The sequence below is a fragment of the Cygnus atratus genome, chromosome 1 (genome assembly GCF_013377495.2).
Source record: "Cygnus atratus isolate AKBS03 ecotype Queensland, Australia chromosome 1, CAtr_DNAZoo_HiC_assembly, whole genome shotgun sequence".
Lineage (NCBI taxonomy): Eukaryota > Metazoa > Chordata > Aves > Anseriformes > Anatidae > Cygnus > Cygnus atratus.
Genome location: NC_066362.1, coordinates 33092811 through 33110577, shown reverse-complemented (window position 1 = coordinate 33110577; position 17767 = coordinate 33092811). Strand labels below are relative to the sequence as shown.

General features: G+C 46.0%; 1 protein-coding gene across 3 annotated transcripts in view; it reads left to right on the top strand.

The window, feature by feature from the left end:
• Positions 1–15952, top strand: part of SLC38A1 (solute carrier family 38 member 1) — a 41125-nt gene extending 25173 nt beyond the window's left edge. The window contains exons 11-17 of one of the 3 annotated variants that reach the window (XR_007707954.1): positions 2152–2231; positions 3411–3511; positions 6642–6760; positions 7309–7450; positions 7557–7654; positions 8340–8521; positions 15935–15952. Coding sequence is in view for 1 of the 3 variants with exons in the window: in XM_035543888.1 (XP_035399781.1) it covers positions 2152–2231; positions 3411–3511; positions 6642–6760; positions 7309–7450; positions 7557–7654; positions 8340–8441 (642 nt within the window). In the remaining 2 variants the exon portion in view is untranslated. Of the gene's footprint in view, positions 1–2151; positions 2232–3410; positions 3512–6641; positions 6761–7308; positions 7451–7556; positions 7655–8339; positions 14973–15934 lie in introns of those variants that run through there. The other 2 variants (XR_004778195.1, XM_035543888.1) reach the window with 2 other exon arrangements.
• Positions 15953–17767: the final 1815 nt, after the last annotated feature.

Sequence of the window (17767 nt, the reverse complement as noted above, 5' to 3'; positions counted from 1 at the left end):
TGCCCGGTCTTATGGAGGAGCCATAAACACCTGTATCTCCTTGCAGTCTTGCTCTGCTGCTCCGTTCCCCAGGAAGCTGAGATAGGCTGAGCTGCCTTGGTAGTACGTGTGCTAAGGCCGTGAGCCCGAGATGCCACCGGACAACAAATGCTTTGTTTAGGAGAGTTTTCCTTTCTGCTGCTTCTTACTGTCTGTGCTGTGACTGAGTTCTTAGGCTGTGGTTCAGCAGACACTGTAAGCCTGCATCCAAAGGCCAGAAGTAATCTGTCTGTCCTTCTGTGCACAAACCACTTCTTTGTGACAGGGTATGTGTTTTTATAGCCATATGGTGAACTGGATCAGGAAAAGGATACAGTCGAAAGCTAATCCAGCAAAAATTTGATTGCCTTTCAGCTGGATGCTTTCCTCGATCGCCACACAGCTGCACAAAAAGTTGTGCCAAGAGAGTGCGAAAGAGCAACTGGCTGTAGCTGTGGGAGCAGGAGGATTGCTTCTTCCAGCTGTGCCGGTTTGCAGTTATCCTTGCACGGCACCTTACCCAGTAGGGCAGGGTCCTCGGATTGTCACCATTGCGTTCATAGAGAATGCATATGTATAGTATATGCCTGAAAAAATTAAGCTTTTTAAAAAATTCATCCCGCCTGCCTCAGTCCAAGAAGTCAATGTGAACTAATTTGAGCACTTTTCTTCAGCTGTGGGCAGCGATCGGCCCAGAGCCAGTGTGACTGACCAAGAAGTAGTCAACTTGGTGTGCAGTAGCGACATGGGAGTAGGTACATTTTAGATAGATAGTGACAAAAAGCAATCTTACTCTCCTGAAGTAAGCGTCAGTGTTTACCTCAGAGTCAATAGATACCCATCAGAAGGATCGGTCCATCTGAATGAGGCACGCTGGACCTGAGCTTTAGAGATTTGCTCTCAGGGCCAAGAGTTTGCCAATCAATTTAGCAACCTAGATGTGTGAGAGGAGATCCAGTTTCACAGGATCACAGAATGGCTGAGGCTGGAAGGGACCTCTGGAGGCCGTCTGGTCCAGCCCCCTGCTAACTCAGGGGCACCCAGAGCAGGTTAACCAGGACCACGTCCAGATGTCTTCTGGGTATCTCCAAGAGTGGAGACTCCACATCAGCAGTGTGCTGGAAGTGAGTGAGAGAAGGCAGCACAGGTCTGGCTGTAGAAGGACCACCAGAGAGCAAGTAGTGTGCTTTCTGAATCTCACGGGGTGGGGACATACCCCACTGGGCAGCTCCAGGACTGCTTCTGTGGCAATGGTTGTCCTGTGGCCAGCATGAGGAAAACTCACAGCACCAGGGAGAGCTGCCCATAGGTATCAACTCATTTTGTCCTCCCAGGAGGACCTGTTTTTCATGTGATCTCAGCTCGTACCGGTTTCCTGGGGAGAATGGAAGTGCTTGAGCTCTGAGATCATTCATAAAGTTTGGCCAAATGGTGACCACTGAAACCCGCTCAGATTTTTGGTTGAGCAAGGGGTGAAGTTCCCCTCAGAGGCCCTCTGCGCTTCGTAGTGACGTAACGGTCTCTCTCTTTCCCCAAGGAAAAGCATGCTCCCTCCACACTCCTCCTAGCCCTTTTGTTGGCCTGGGAAATGAAGGGGCTCAGTCTGGTACCTTGAAATATCCATTTATTTGTAAGTTCTGCATTCCTCTTCTCTTTTCTTACAGTCTGGATATGGGCTTCATCTTCAGGACTTCAGCCTTAGCACCACGGGTGCGCACCCCTCTCCATACCGAGGCAGGGTAGCGTAGCGGTGACCCACCATACGTCCGTCCCCCTTACACGTGGCGGTGTGCTAGTGTCGGTGGCAGTAGCTGGGCAGGGAGACCCATCCCAGGGAGCAAAACCCACAGCCGCGTGGCATCCACCACTGCGCGCTGAGGACAAAGTCAGGACTGTGCTTGCATGACCAGCGCCAAGATGTTGTCCTCCCATTGAAAGAGCGCTGCTCTCCATGTTTTGTTAAATACGTGCCAGTTGACAGGTCTCCTGCCTTCTCTGAATAGGGCTTTCAACGTTCAGTTGAAGAGTCCAGAGAGTTGGGAGCTGAGGTAGCTGAACACAGACCATTTCTTTATGACTCTGGGTAAAATACTTATTCTTCTTAACTTTTTGTCTGAAACTCTCTCTGAACAGACTGTGTATGCTTTGCCCACCATCGCTTTCGCGTTCGTGTGCCACCCGTCAGTCCTTCCAATTTACAGTGAACTTAAAGAGTAAGCCTTTCTCTTTTCTTTTTTTTTTTCAGTTAATTGTTTTGCACTGTTTTGCATGGAAAATGTTAGTGCAGAGGTGCTCTGAGTCATTCGTGCCATTCAGAGGAGATATGCTTTAATAAAACCAAACAAGCCAGTGAGTGTGGCTGTCAGCTAGGAAATCTGGCCTCCCAGATGTGCCATTGGGGTGGAGGGAAGCTGAGGATAATGCAATACTTTGGGAGTTTTCTCTGGAAGTACACAGCAGCCTGGGGAGAGCCAAGTTGTGCCGACCGTTATTTTGCATAGGAGGGAGACGTGTGTTCAGCCCACGGCATTTGTTCCAGCGCAACTAAAAGTCTGGTGCAATACCAGAAACAAAAATCGCTTTCAGCCTCGCCCGTGCTGCGACGCCATCGCCAGGACGGCTGGCTTGGTGCAGCCTCGGGCAGGGCTGTGGGGAGCTGGGGCCCGGCCATGCTGCGGCCTTGCTGGGGCCTGGCGTGGGGCCTGGGCCTGGGCAGGCAGGGGAGGCACCAGAGCAGGGGCTCGGGAACAGCCAGACCCCTGGGGACCCTCAGGGTGCCCTCAAAGCCCTCAAAGCTGAGTTTCACGTGGCTTCAGCAGGTGCTCCGGGGCCTGTTGAAGGCATCCCTGTGTGGATTTAAAAGCATATCTATTTTTATACACTATACTTTATATATTTCAGAGCAAATATCTAAAAATGAAATGTTTACACTTAATCTATTTTGCTACAGTGGTCTGTATACACCTATTATTTCCTACCCACGGAGGATACAAATGTGTTGTTTTTTTCTGCAAACATTCAGAATGTTGTTGTTTGTTTTTTTTTTCTTTGTACACTTCTACTGTCCTTATATTTTGGCCTTTTAATTTAATTACTGAAGTGTTTAAGGGCTCTCCCTGCCCACTCAGCTTCGCCCTTCCCTCCGGTTACAAGAGTATGGCTGGGGAGCAGAGCCACAGGGTGGTCACAGCTTGTCTTTACTTAAACTCCAAGGTCCATTGTCCCGCCTTTCTCTTCCCTATGCAGCTGTCAATTAATTCCTGTTTTAAATGAAAATGCATTCATGAGTCTCTGCAGAATTGATATGTTTATGCAAAGGCTTGATACATTTTTAAGCAGCTATTCAAAAACACAGTCCAACCATTTTATTTGTTCTTTTCTTCTTTCCCCAGCCGTTCACAGAAAAAAATGCAGTTGGTTTCAAATATCTCATTTTTTGCCATGTTTGTGATGTACTTTATGACTGCCATATTTGGCTATTTGACTTTCTATGGTAAGTATGCAGACTTTACTGATCAAAGCAAAAAGGGAATACATGTGAAGTCAGTAACAAATTCCAGCTGGAAAGAAAAGTCCATTCACTTATATTAAAATACTTTTTCAAATAATTTTCCTTAGTGTTTTCATGCTGAAGGTACAAATCTTTTCCTGTCTTTCCCCTGTGGATGACAAGCACAAGTGAAAGCAGTATTTACAAAAGGCATATTCAAAATATGAGGAAGAGATTTGTTTAGCAGAACTGGGGATTAGCTGGGCCCTACCAAGATTTTCATTCCAGAGTCCCTACCTGAATTTTGTGTGCCTTGGTAATAAGTGATGTGTGACTGGTTGTGCACATCTGTATAAAATGTGACAGGTTTGAGAGCAGGTCCTAGGAAATGGGTATCAAATGATCCTTCACAGCTTTTTTGCTTTCCTGCTGGTACTTTCATCACTGAGAGACAAAGGACCACATGTTTTTCCTGTGTCCCTAGGGTTCACTCCTTCAGGTGTTGGTTAAATAAATTGGCAGCAGAGGTGGTGAAGCTCAGAGGCATGTCCCAGCTCTGCAGATGAAGGATGGTTATTTCAGTGTCTGGGACTAGCACTGTCTCTTTTCATGAATATTGATTCACTTAAAGAAACAAATAAATTATGTTGTATTGCTGTCCTAAAGGAGTATGTACAATTTTTAAGTAAATAGGATAAAATATGAATGTGGCCCAGGAAGCTACTCCCATTTCCCTGTATAATGGAAATGTTGATATGTAGTGTGTTTTCTCATAGACCACTAAAGGGTTATGAGACAGATGCCAAAATTGACATTCACCTTTTACCTCAGGGTCACCGAAAGGTGTTCAGTCTTCTCCACTGTGTATTCCAAGTGACCTTTTTGTTACAATCTCCCCATTTGTGACACCATTCATTGTAAGCCACCTATTGCAAGGGAAAGAAAATAGTAAATATGAAAATTGGCTTTTTTGTTATCTCAAAGGTGTACCTGTCTTGTTATTTGTTTTCTCAGGCTCTCGTTCTGCTCCTAAGGCCTTGAGCCTGCATGCTCTGAAGTAATTTGAAGTCATCAGTTCTAATTTTCCCCATAAAACTGATGGAGGTGAGGGGGTATCTGCTGCAAGTGACTGCAGCAGCAGCTGTGCTCATCCGACTGCTGCTAGCTAGAACATTTTCACAGGCATGCATTAGATCAGTAGCCCCGTGGGGGGGCAGTGGGAGTGAATCAGCACGAACCCCTTCGCTTTGGTAGGGAGGAAGCTCTGGTGCGGTTGCCCCAGGGATGTGAGGAGGCAGATACCCGTAGGATCCTCTCCGGGAACGTCCCACACCCCACGGAGCCCGTGGAGGAGATACGCTGCATCCTCCTGGCCCCCTTGGGAGGGAGCAGCAGAGGAATTTTCCTCCCGGAGCAGGCATCCCTGCACATGGACACCGCGTGCCTCTGCGCAGCTCCTCTGGGGCTCATGCAAGCACTGACGATCGCAGGATCGGTGCCATGAGAGGCAGCACAAAAAGGATCTGAGGGAATGCGAAACCTCTCCACTCCAATCCTCCTTACCCTTGGGACTGACAAGATTTTGCCTTTTATATGTGCACTTGGTTTTCTAACCTCTTCCCTGCCTGGGTAAGACCAGGGTTTTTATTTTGGCCATTTCTTTTTTACGCCAATAGTACTTGTCTGTTTGCTGTGTTCTCGAAAGTGTTGCAGTTATGACTATATTTACATTGCAGAATTACAGAAAAGAGGTGTTTTTCTTCCCCTAAAAGGTCACTGTGGTTGGGCTCTGTGGTGTATCTAGCTGAAAGGAAAACAGACCTTCAACTGTAAGCCTTGCCTTTCACTTCCTACCTGGCTGCAGTCCGTGAGCGGTACAGAAGTTGCAGTCTGTGCTCGCAGGAGCAGAGTAAGCTCTGTGTCGCAGAAGCTGTGCATGTGCCCGGCTTGAAAACCCCACTCCTAACCTCCAGGGAGGTGGGAAAGTATTTTCTTTCTCCTGGTGGGAATTCAGGCGCTGAGAGATGGTCTCGCCCCGGAAGGACGCCCTGGGGGGAGCGTAGGCGTTTTGCTCTCAGGAAGAGAAGGTTTTACCACAGTTTTGATCTACAAGTGCCCACCGAGTTCCTCTTAAGGACTTCGGTTTAAGAGCTATTATGTTTTTCTGTCAGCTTTCTAAGATTAGCGGACAGAGAGAAAACTCGAGCTGTTCTAAAACAGAGGGTAGCGAGCGTGTTTCTGTGGCGCATTTCACAGCCGCCTCCCTGGGTTGCTGTTCCTAGATATTCAAAAGGCACAAAGCAAGCACGTAGGTCCCCCGGCAACTCGCTTTTCCCATCCGTTACCACTATTTAATCAGAGTGCAAAGGAAGCCTTTTTGCAGGAGGGCTTATTAAAGCATCGCCAGTGCCTCCCTGCTAGGCACCCCCGGCGATCTCTCTTGGCCATGCCGGGAGCGTTGGGCCGGCGCGGGGCCGAGCCGTGGGCACTGCCGAGGAGGGGCGGCAGGTTCGAGAGAAGAAAAAAACAGAAGGGCAGCCCTCCGAGGAGAGAGGAGCTGCCCGGGGGTTTGAGTGCAAATGTCAAAATGTCCCGCTGAGAGCTGACCTCAGCCGGGCTTTGTTCTTGTTTGAGAACAGAGGCACTGCTTTGTGCTGGGAGTTTATTTGCTGTTTAGACCAATTTAGCTCAACCTTGTAATTTATATTAAACTCAGCCGTTGCGGTGCATGTGGTTATTTTTATATCATTTGAAACTTTAAAACAAGCCCACAGAACTGATTAGAAGTAGCTTATTTCACTTTACTTATTTATTTATATATATATATATGTAAGCAAGCTTTTGTGCGTGTCTCACTGTTGTCTTTCCTACAGTGAAAATTACCTTAGACTTAGGCATGTGCTGTCTTGAATTAGGATGCATTCCTAAATCAGGCCTCCAGAGGATTAATCTGGAATAATGGGATCATTAGGATTTGGTTCAAAGTGCTGTTTTAACTCAAGAATGTTTCATTCCATACTCTTTTGTTTACAGATAAATCACTTGTTGTTCAAGAAGGCTGTTGTTAAGCAATGATTTTTTGTGAATGAATTGCCTACTTGCCGGAACACTTACCTTATTGTCTTTTCCATAGACAATGTGCAGTCAGATCTGCTTCACAAGTACCAGAGCAAAGATGACATCCTCATCCTGACAGTGCGCTTGGCTGTGATTGTTGCAGTTATACTCACAGTGCCGGTGCTGTTTTTCACTGTAAGTAAAAGGCTCCACGTGGTTTGGAAGTAGGTAATGTCTGTATACGCTGGATTTTTTAAAAACACAGCTTGGTCATTTCCAAGTCAGTAATGCTGCAGCAACAAAACAAGAAATTGAGTTTGGATCAGTCTTTTGCCACACCAGATTCACAGTAATTTCTGGAGAACTTCTCCCTGCAGGAAATAAATGATTCGCTTTTGGTCTTAAATCAGTTTTCAATTGAATCCACAAGGGCCTTCTCTTCCTTCACATGATTTCACTGGAGCAGACTCAGAAGTGAAGTTCATTTCTAGGTGCAGAAGGACCCCAAAAGGCATGCTAAAAAGAGAGGAATAGCCTACTATGGATGTGTGTAAACATACAGTTGTGGAATATCAAATTAATTGCAAGGATTGTTTCAAAGGGTATTTTGTCAGAGTCCCCACAATTTCTGTCAGATCCGTGTAGAGTCTATTGTCACATGAAGAACCAGTTAAAATAATTACAGGGAGCTTTGAACTGGCTGATAGACTATTCCTGACATCAAACTCTCTCTCTTCCTACAGGTACGTTCATCATTATTTGAGCTGGCGAGGAAAACAAAATTTGACTTATGCCGTCATGTTGTGGTTACTTTTGTCCTTTTGGTTATCATCAACCTGTTAGTCATTTTTATCCCGACCATGAAGGATATTTTTGGAGTCGTAGGTACAGTGTCCTGGCTTTGTACTGCTAATACAAAACTGTTGCTAATCAGCAGCATAATAATTATGGTGTTGGCAACTAACAAAACTCATTCATTTGAATTTTGCAGGTGTCACTTCTGCCAATATGCTGATTTTCATTCTTCCTTCATCATTGTATTTAAAAATTACACATCAGGATGGAGCAAAACTGACTCAGAGGATTTGGGTATGCGTTCTTTCCCGGTCAATGTGTTTGTCTTATCATTTCTTAAAATGGGCTAGACGGAAAACCTACCTAATCTCAACATTTGTGTGAGCTGCTTCTCCTGACTTTTCCATCTTGCTTCCATCAGCTGGCAGCCTCGCTTTCCCTTTTTCACTTGCCCTGTGTGTCTCCTGGGGCAAGGGCCCCCTGTGCTCCCTGACCCTTCTCTTTAGAGCTGGGGACACTTCCTTCCAGGGGAGCAGCAGCTCTGCAAGCAGCCGTGGCTTTGGCCAGGGCATGGGTGCCCCTGCAGCTGCCCTTGGCAGTCCTTTCAGCCCAGCGAGCTTTCTGCGTTTCAGTGTGCCAGTTCAGAAGGCATACAGCACACTCTGTCTTCAGGCTTTGAGAAGAGCAGAGCTGATAGGTCCTAAAGATGGACTCATTTATTCCTTTTTAGGGACGATCAGCATTTAAGAAACGAATTGAAATGGGAAAAAAAAAAGTGGTTTTGGTGTTCAGCCAGTAATTTTTAATGACACTAATCTGTTAGTTATCTATGAGTCTTGTCTTCCCCAGAAGTGCTATCTCATTTTAGCCCATAGCTTTGATACATCACCTTGTAAATCTCCTTAAGAAGGAAAGTTAACACACTTGAATTAATTGTCTTTTCTTTTAGTTCATTAATTTTCTCTCCTTTTTCTTCCAGGCTTCTCTTTTCTTGGCACTGGGGATAATGTTTTCCCTAGTGAGCATCCCTTTGGTAATCTATGACTGGGTACAGTCAGGAGGCAGTGCCGAAGGCCACTGAAGCTGACCTGAAAAGGAGACATCCCTGTTTGCTACACACCAAAATCGCAACCATCCGTTCTGTTATCTATTCCACCTTTTGTGAGTTTACTCAAATCAAATCCAAATAATGATTTTCCAGTACTGAAAATACTGTTATGGGTGTATTTTCTTGCAGAAAACAGACCCATTTTTCCAACAGGCTTATCACTCTGTCCCATGATACTGAGTTACCAGATCAGCGTTAAGTCTGTGTTAATTGTTGAGAGACTATATAGAGCATTGCTCATAGGAACTCATCACAATTAGTTTGTTTTTCCGCTTCCACCCATGAACTGCATTGTTCTGTTATTATTCTTAGCCCTTGAACCATAAGCTCTGCTCCTTTAAAGCAGCAGCATTTGTTGTTATCAATCCCAGCTGGAGTGATTGTCCCAAATGTCATCAGTTCACACCCTTTCCCTTTGCCTTTTAACCAAAACTCTGCTCTTGAATTGTACGCATTCGGTTTGTTTGTTTGTTTGTTCTGTTGCTGTTTTGTGCACCATTTGCCTCACCAAGTGTAGCATTCTTGGTACCGACAGAGAAAGCACCATGAGTGTAAATGAGCATTGTGTAAACCTAGGTCCTAAATCTGGTGCTTCGCTCTGTAACGTGGTGGAGGAGCCAGCCCTAGTCTCGGCTCTTTTGTTGCTTTGGGGAACAGACCTCTGTGTGTGTGTGTGTGTTTTTGCAAAGGGGTGCAGGGAGCAGGAGAGGGACAATCACCACCAGCCACCATTGCCCTGCTACATTTCAGTTTGAACCTGGCCACCAGTAGACTTGACAGCCAGCAATGAGTACTTGAACCTGACCAGAAGCAGACTCTCAGAGATATCCGTAGGAAATCTGCATTTTCTTCAGCATTAAACTGTCTGCTAATGCCCTGTTCTTCTCAGAAATGGCTCCAGTTTTATCAAAACCTACACGTTTAATCATACCTCATGCCTTCTGCATTCTTGGATTCATCTGTACACACCTAAGGTTGGCCTTGTAGAGGCTGGCTCCTCTCTTGTGTCTCATCCTCCTCCCACTGAAGTCAGCAGGGTTTCTGACAGCAGCGGGAGCAGGATCTGACTCACCCTACTCAACTACTGGATATCTAATGGAAATTGAAATCTGTAACATTTATTTCAACAAACATAAACACTTTATATATTTGAAATGTTTTATTTACGTTTCACATCAATTCTCCATAGCAATTACAGAAAATACATTAAACTACTACTAGCAGAAACATTGTAACTTGCATCTGTTGTCCACAGAATAAGCATTTGCCTAATGCCTTATAGCTGGTGTAGAGAACTACTTGTACAGATTCAAATGCTAAGCAGGTGATTGTTGACCATTCTCAGCAGACATCTAGTAGTGTACTGCCAGCAGCATAAATGTGAGCTGAAAAGTGTCTTCAGTTTTGCTCTTGAGATGAACCAGGCTCCCTCTGAAAAAAACTATGGCTAAGGGGAGCCCTAGATCGCATGCAAGGGCTACGTAATGCCCTCTGTGTGTTTGAGATGTACCTGTCAGTACGCAGTGACCCTCTCGTTCCCTGTGGCTGGTTCATTGCCGACTCCCATTGTAGCTGTGGAAGGAGCCTGTCATTAGCAGCACTGCCTGTGGGTAATCTGTCATTGCAGCTTGTTCTTTTTAAGGCCGGGGGTGGAGAATTCAGGATCTTGGGATTTCTGTGAGCTATTGAATTGCCTCAGTTGCCACTGCCTTACCCTACATGGCTTGAAGCTGCTGAGAGTTGAGACTGCAGAGCACTTCTCAGGACCTTAGGAGTTGGTTTCTAAGGGTGACATACAGAGAGGTTAGTTTGGGGCCTTACTTGGAATTTAGGAACTGACATGCAGAGAGGTCCTCTAAGCAGCCTGGCAGCAGAAAGTCCCCTCCCTTCTAGCAAAGACCTGCTGGCCTACAGAGTGGGGCTCCTTCAGCCTGTCCTGACCTGCCAGACTTTTATTCCCAGCAATATAGGCTTCCAGCAAGGTCTCCAGCATGATATCCTTCGTCCCATGCAGCCTGGGGTTTAAAACATGAACAGCTGAGCTAGATGGAATCAGGCAGGCTGAGGGTCAGCTGCTTGTGCTTTTCAGCAAGCGGCCTCAAATGCCCGTGCCTGTGACAGCACAGCTCACCAGTTCTCTCTGCACCTCCCGTTTATGTGACCACTACTGCCTTAGGTGGGCCCTCATTCACAGAAGTCCATACTGTAGCCTACAAGTCCAGGTGTTAGTGAAACTGTAGAGAGAAGAACCTGTGCTTGCTGTCTCCTCTCAGCTCATTCTAGGCATTTTCCCAGCTCAGGACGTCATTTGGGGTTTCCCTTTCACTGGCACCCAACTCTCCCTGGTAGCTAAAGCAGGAGCCTGGCATCTAGCTGCTCTCTGAATCAGAAGGACGTCTTACCAAGGCCTGTAGAGACAGGGCAAGGGGCAACGCTTTTAAACTGGAAGAGGGTAGATTTAGAATGGGTGTAAGGAAGAAGTTGTTCGTGGTGAGAGTGGTACGGCACTGGAACAGGTTGCCCAGAGAAGCTGTGGATGCCCCCTCTCTGGAAGTGTTCAAGGCCAGGCTGGATGGGGCTTTGAGCATCCCAGTCTGGTGGAAGGGGTTGGAACTAAGTGGTCCTTAAGGTCCCTTCTAACCCAAACCAGTCTATGATCAGCTTGCTGGGATCACATGTCAGGATTTAAGGCACCTTATAATCTCTCTGGATCTCATCCCAAAAAACCTAGCTGAGACCTGAGAATACTGTACAGTGTTATCCTCAAAACACTCCAGGGCTCTTCTGCTTTCCTTCCCCCTTTATCCTCCTACTACTGATTTTTGAGCGGTGACTCTCTGTGCACTGGGGGGTTGTAAAAGAGGAGATCCTGGGAGTGATTTTCAAATACCCAGGTAGGAGCTAAAGGTCTGATCTGCTGCATGGGGTCCCAGAAAGGTCACAACTATGACATCTGCCCCCTCTCCATATTATGTAGTCTCGTGTTTCAAATACTGACCATTGACTTTTGACACCCAGCTACCCTGAACTTGAAGGGCTGTTGGGTGGCTGATTGCTCTTTGCATCTTCCTTAGTCTCCTCCATCACAATCTTTCTCCCTCCCCTTTGCTCTTCTGCCTTCTTCTTTTTCCCAGTTTATATGTGTACTGGAGTTTTAATGGATAAATAGGGAGAAGGATGAGCTGGGTGTGTGCACAGAATGAAATTACCCAAGGTACTGGACCATCAAAGCATATCTTAGATACTGAAAGACAGATACCTGAAATATTGTGTCTTTAAATAGGCTTTGTTTCTGGGTCTGTGAAAAAAAAATTTAAAAAAGGAAAAAAAAAAAAGAGGGAATTTTGCTTAGGCTGATTTACTGGCATCATATTTATAGATATTTATGGAAAGGAATCATGTGTTTATTGATGTCTGTGGTAATGAACGTGAAATAACGTGCTTTTTGTTTTCTCATCAGGTTTATACATTCTTAACAGAATGCAATAGACCCTGCTGTAACTGTCAACATCAGTGATGGATGACAATATTTGTATGAGGTTATCTGTAAAATGTACTGCTGTTATTCAGTTCATTTGGAATAGTGAACTTGTAGCCAACAATGTACGAGTCCCACATTTTAGCTAGGATTTTAAGAGCACAGTGAAATGCTGTAGGAGTTTCTCTGTTGTTAAATTAATAGGATCCAGAGTACCGTATCTACTTAGTAGGTGGTAGCATGCTTTCTTTTCATAGAGAGTTTATCACTATCGTGAGCACTGCAAATTTCATAGACTAGATGAAAAATTGCTCCTGATAACTGCAACAAAGTAATTTAAACTTCTTTTTTGCGTAATAGCAACAATCGAGTGGTGAAGGACAAGGAAAGACTAAATAGAAGCAGGGGCTCCCGGTAAGATTGCAGGAGCTAATCTTACACTGAAAAGACAGCCTTGCTGCCTCTCCTAGTCCACAGCACATTGCAAAGAAAATAGTCTTGAGCTTAAACCACCCTTATGGTTGCAGAATACAGCTGCCCTTCTCTGGCCAGCAGCAAGCATGCCTAGTAAGTAAAACACAGTGGATTGTTATCTGGGAGCAGTGTGTTGGGAGCTGTGGTCTCTCTGGGTGTTGCATGCTCCTGGTCCGAGGGCTAATGCCAAATCTGTGCACCAGCACAGACCTTTCGTAGGGCTGACACGGACCCAAGCAGTGCCCATCCCCTGTGTGGGGCTGCAGGGGAAAGGCCGGTCCCATCCTGTGAGGGCAGGGACAGCCACCCCTTCCTGAGGGCTGCTGTCCTGAGCCTCACAGAGATCCGTAGCTTGTGCTCCCCTTGGAACAGGTCATATCTGCAAATGCAGGTTGGGTGATAGATGGGTTTTGTCTGTACATCTGCCTTACAATGCACAAGCGCCACAGCTCTCTCCGATATTGAGTATTAACAATAACAATTAATGGTATCTCTAGTTCATCGTTAAATTTACACGTTTCTTTGCTTGAGCCTTACATTAAGGCTAAAGAGCATCTTGGTCAAAACAAAACTTTCCATGTGGTGTTGTCCCACCTCCAGTCCTACCGTCCCACCCTGGTGCCTTTATGAGGGAGGCACAGCCGAATGTAGTCAGGTCCATCAGCGGTTCCACAACATGGCTTTATCGCTTGGTGCCAGGGCGCTCGCTTAAACAGTTCCCCAGAGCACTTGGCATCAGGAAAATCCTTATTTCCTATAACTTACACAAAGAATGTTTTATTTGTATCTAATGTAAGGATTTCTGTAACAAACTGTGAAAAAAAAAGATAATTAATAAAAAGTACAGGGCTGGAAAGGTCTAGAATTCACAAATTGTACACATGCCTATGTTTCTGAAGACAAATCTATGCAGTTGTGTTGTATTGTAGGAAATTTCATTTTTATGTATATATATATATTGTAAATAAATAGGATGCTGTATATTTTTGCAGTTGTTTATGCCCTATTATATAGAAGTGTTGAGATAGGCTCTGCATATTAAGAATAATTTTAATAGATATACAAATACTTTAGCTTCAGACTTAGCAAAATGTATATCCTTTCCTTTCTCCCAAGAGTTCAGAATTTGAATCCCAAACTTGAAATTATAATTACATTGCTAATGTAACAACAAGAAAGAAAGAAAGAAAGAAAGAAAGAAAGAGAGAGAGAGAGAGAGAAAGAGAGAAAAAGAGAAAGAAAGAGAGAAAGAAAGGGAAAGACCCAATGAAATTGCTAGGAATAATTCCAGCACAGGTCTCCCTGTTTTCTCCATAGCAAGTTATCCAGTCTTACTACTGGGTAGGGTATCTCCCTGCATAAAGTGCCCATTTGGTACCCAGGTACCCGTTCCTCAGCCGAGGCCAGGTGGCAGCAACATGCTGAAACGGACTTGCGCAGAAAGCGGAGCAAGCTGCAGCCAGCAGCCTGCCCCAGCATTATGCCACGTTGGGTTTCAGGCCTGTATATCGTTCTGCAGAAGGTAACTAGTACAGATAGAAGTCAGACCAGGACTTCCGTACTTCTTTTTCAGCCAGCAGAAATGTAGATCAGAAAAAAAAAGTATCACGTGCCGGGGGTAGGTGACAACCAGAGCGATTTGTTCTGGTTGTAACCCGCTCCCTGCAGCTCCCTTGCTGCAGAGCCCTGTGGCTGCTCCTCCAAGACAGACCCAGGCATGCAGCTATTGTGTGCCCACAACACTAGCATCTCCCGTGCTGGGAGAGCATCCCCCCCCACCAGGGACAGCTCGTACATCCCTTCTGTGATCAGGCAGACGCCAGCATTTTGGTCACAGGATGGCTGCATGTCCAGGGTGGGTTCGATGGAAGGGGACAGATGTGTAAGCCCCGAGAGTGCCTCTGTGGGAGTGCAGCCTCGGCGCTGCAGGCGAGTGCTGTCGACAGTTTTGCGTAGAGTCGCTCACTGGTAAAGCGCAGAAGTGCTTTTTTTCAGGACTGATTAAAAATGGAGGTTGAGAAATGCATCTAAAAATAATCGTATGTTTTTTGTGTTTAATTTATGGTCTTGGATGAAAATGAAACTTGAAATAACATTTGCTTTAACCATGAGCACAAATTTGAGGAAAAATTTATATGCAGTCACTTCTATGGAGCTTTTCAAATTAATACAAGTGTACGTTTTGTTTTCAGTGTTACAGCCAACAAAATATAATCTGTAAAGGTATTTTTCCACAAGACTTGAACTTTAACTTGTTTATAGAAAGCTGTTTTTAGCATCCCAAGGTATGTTAAGGCTTACCCAGATCCAGTATAAACAATACTGTTTGAATGATGTACACTTGATATGAGCTCATCTCTAATAGATTGTTCAAGTGAGTGAATGGTAATATTTTGCTCCTGCTAACATCACCATACTTTGTGCTGTTCATATTCGAATAAAAGATGCAGTTTTTCAGTTTCCGTGTGTAAATAAAGAAAAAAAATGTATTAAGTTCTATAATCTCTGTTACCTCTATAGTTTTTAAACATTAAAATTGTGATCTAAACTAATGCCTTGGGCTGTACTCATTCTTTCAAAGCGATGAATATATATCATTTTAATCCCTTAAACAGGGTGTGTTCCCAACTCTTATGCAAGTGCTTTCACTGACCTCAGGGCAAGCAGCTCTGCAAAGCCAGCTGTATTAGATTCTGCGCAATATATAGAGCAAAACATCAATACAAAGCTGTGGAGCATCAACAGAACATTTCTAATACAGCTTTAGAGGGACTTGAAGCCAGGCATACAGTCACCACAGATCAGGGTTGTTGAAGATGACAGAATTTGTCAAGCCCAGCGCTTGCTTCTGACCACTCCCTGAAGGCTGTCCGAGTGCTTGCCAGGCTGTTTTGGTGTAAAGTCAGACCGTTTAGCTTTAAGAGCTGCTGTAGTTGGCTTTCAGCTCAGATGCTAAACTAATGCCTGGACTAGATAAACCCCTGCTGTACCTTCTCTGCTACTGAGGCAGAAACTTGCAGCAGATGGATGAGGAGGATATCTGAGGACAGTGATGTCTTATACATTCCAGGCTGGATCTGCTGAAGTGCCTCTGTCAAAGCCTTAGCGGGTCTGGAAAATGTTAACTTTTTGCCTTTGACTGCTTATTTTAATAGTTCTCGTGTTGTAGTGACCACTTAAAAGAAGAGCCCTTGGCTGGAGTCCTAGCCGCAAGACAGCTGGCTTGGCTGAAGCAAGGAAGGGAACAGCCTGTGGTGCCGGGCCCCTCTGCAGGACACGCAGTGGGAGGGTTTGGGGACCAGGCAGAGGCTTGCTGAGGGAAATGTCGTGAAGCTATGCTGGTAGCAGAGGTGCACTCACCTGGTCCAGTAGGCTGACCCCTTTGAACATACCATTTGCTCCCAGTTCTCTACCCATAATCACCTCAGAGCCATACCTTAAACCACAGGAGCGTGGGTTGCGGAATGGAGGAAGAAAGAGGAGAAGCTGTATTTCTTTTCTTCCTTCCTTGCAGAGATGAGCACAGGCATCTGTCACCTTCTGCAGTGCAATTTGACAGCTTCACCTCAAATTCACCTAAAACCACAGAGCCAAAGGAAGAACACCAGCCGCCTTTCCAGCCGCAGACTTCTACCTTTGGCTTGGCTCAGTCTTCCTGCGTCCCCGTGGCTGGCCAGATCTCTGAGTTCGTCTGACTTCTCCCTACTTGAGGGTGAAAAAAGGTAAATTACCTTTTCCTTGGGCAAGGGATGCAGCCTTGTCTAAGGGAAGAGACCCCTCCCCCATTTGGTAGAAATGAGATCTTAATTTGACTTCAGTTATGTGAAATTGCAGCTAGTCTTCAGGCTGAAGCTCAAATTCAGGCCCCTGTTAAGATGTCTCATTCCCCGCTGTGCTCAGAGCTGGAACTAAGTGCTCACACCAGCTTTACGAAGTGTGGAGGAAGCAGAGATGCTTCCCTTACCTACTCACAAACCCATGGCAGACCAAATGTGGGCTTCACTGTAGTTGTTGGGCCCCACAGGGCAGCAGCACCACTTGCTTTGTGTCTGGCTGTGCTCAGAGGCCCTGGCTGAAGTAGGCCCCGCTGCCTGTTACTGGTGCTGTTAGACACAAGTTCTTGGGCAGCCTGGCATCTGTCTTTTGCAAATATTATGTGCCGTGCATTTCTCTTTCAACTGACTATTACAGAAAATGAAGTCTCTGTGCATTATACTGCTAAATGCCACGGATTTGGCAAGGGGGAGTGCTATTGGGTTAGCGTGCCTCAGCCTTGCCATGGCTTACTGCTTTAAAAACATGAGGTTATTGGGATTCTTGGAAAAAGGTGTAGTTCGCCTGAAGTTTAGACAATAGGGCTAGGAAAGTAAACTGTGATGGTTGGGGTGCGTGTCCCTGGGCGTAAGCCAGCCTGTCAGTGAGCCCATCTGCGGAGCCAAGCCGCCCCGCAGCGGTGATGGCACTGCCTGCCTGGCTGCCACCCACCTCCACGTCCATGGGGTGCAGACACAGGCCCGGCCCCAAAGGCCCTCCTGCCCCAGAGAAACAGAGACAGAAGATAACCGGGGCCAAGAGCCACGTCCCCTCCTCACAAGCCTCATGTCCTCTTCTCAGAGGTGGCCGCAGCTCCAGCCCCCCTCCCCTGCCTGTCGTGGCCCTTCGGCAGTGCATTTGCCTCATTGCTGGCAAGCTCTGCTGCCAGCTATGAAAAGCTGGTGATGCTTGGCTGTTTTTTGGTGGAGAGCATTACTTCAGGCTGTACTCTGTGAAAGCACCAGGCACTGACCATGCTCATGTCAGGCTCCTGTGAGCTATTCCTTCCTGCACACCTCTGGGGACCTGCCCTCAGGTAATATCCTAAAAGCAACTCTTCTCAAAACCTGTTGATTTTCCAGCAGAGCTCACTTTGTGTAAGCTTTGAAAAAGCTGGAGCAAATTGCTAAGGCAGGTTGCCTTGGCTGGTGGAAAGATGTAAAGACCAATCCTAACAGCCAGGGAAGGATTTGGGGTTACCGCTGGATGTCCCCAGGGGTGATGTGATGCCAGTCATTCGTCACTTTGCCCCAACCAGTAAGTCAGTGACCTCCCATCTTGCTGACTGGGCACACACATGTGTAACACATGCACAAGCACGCCATGTTTCTGACCACCCAATCTGCCACAGGCAGAACAAAATCTCAGTGCATGAAAGAACACAGGTGATGAATTTAACCACACTTTGAGGCCACCTGAAGGTGCTCAGATATCACCATGGTGAACGTTAGGCATAAAGCAGCCAAGGGATTGCTCAGGCTGTAGCCACAGGCCTGCCCTGTCCCATTACCACCTATTACAGACTGGCCCTGCA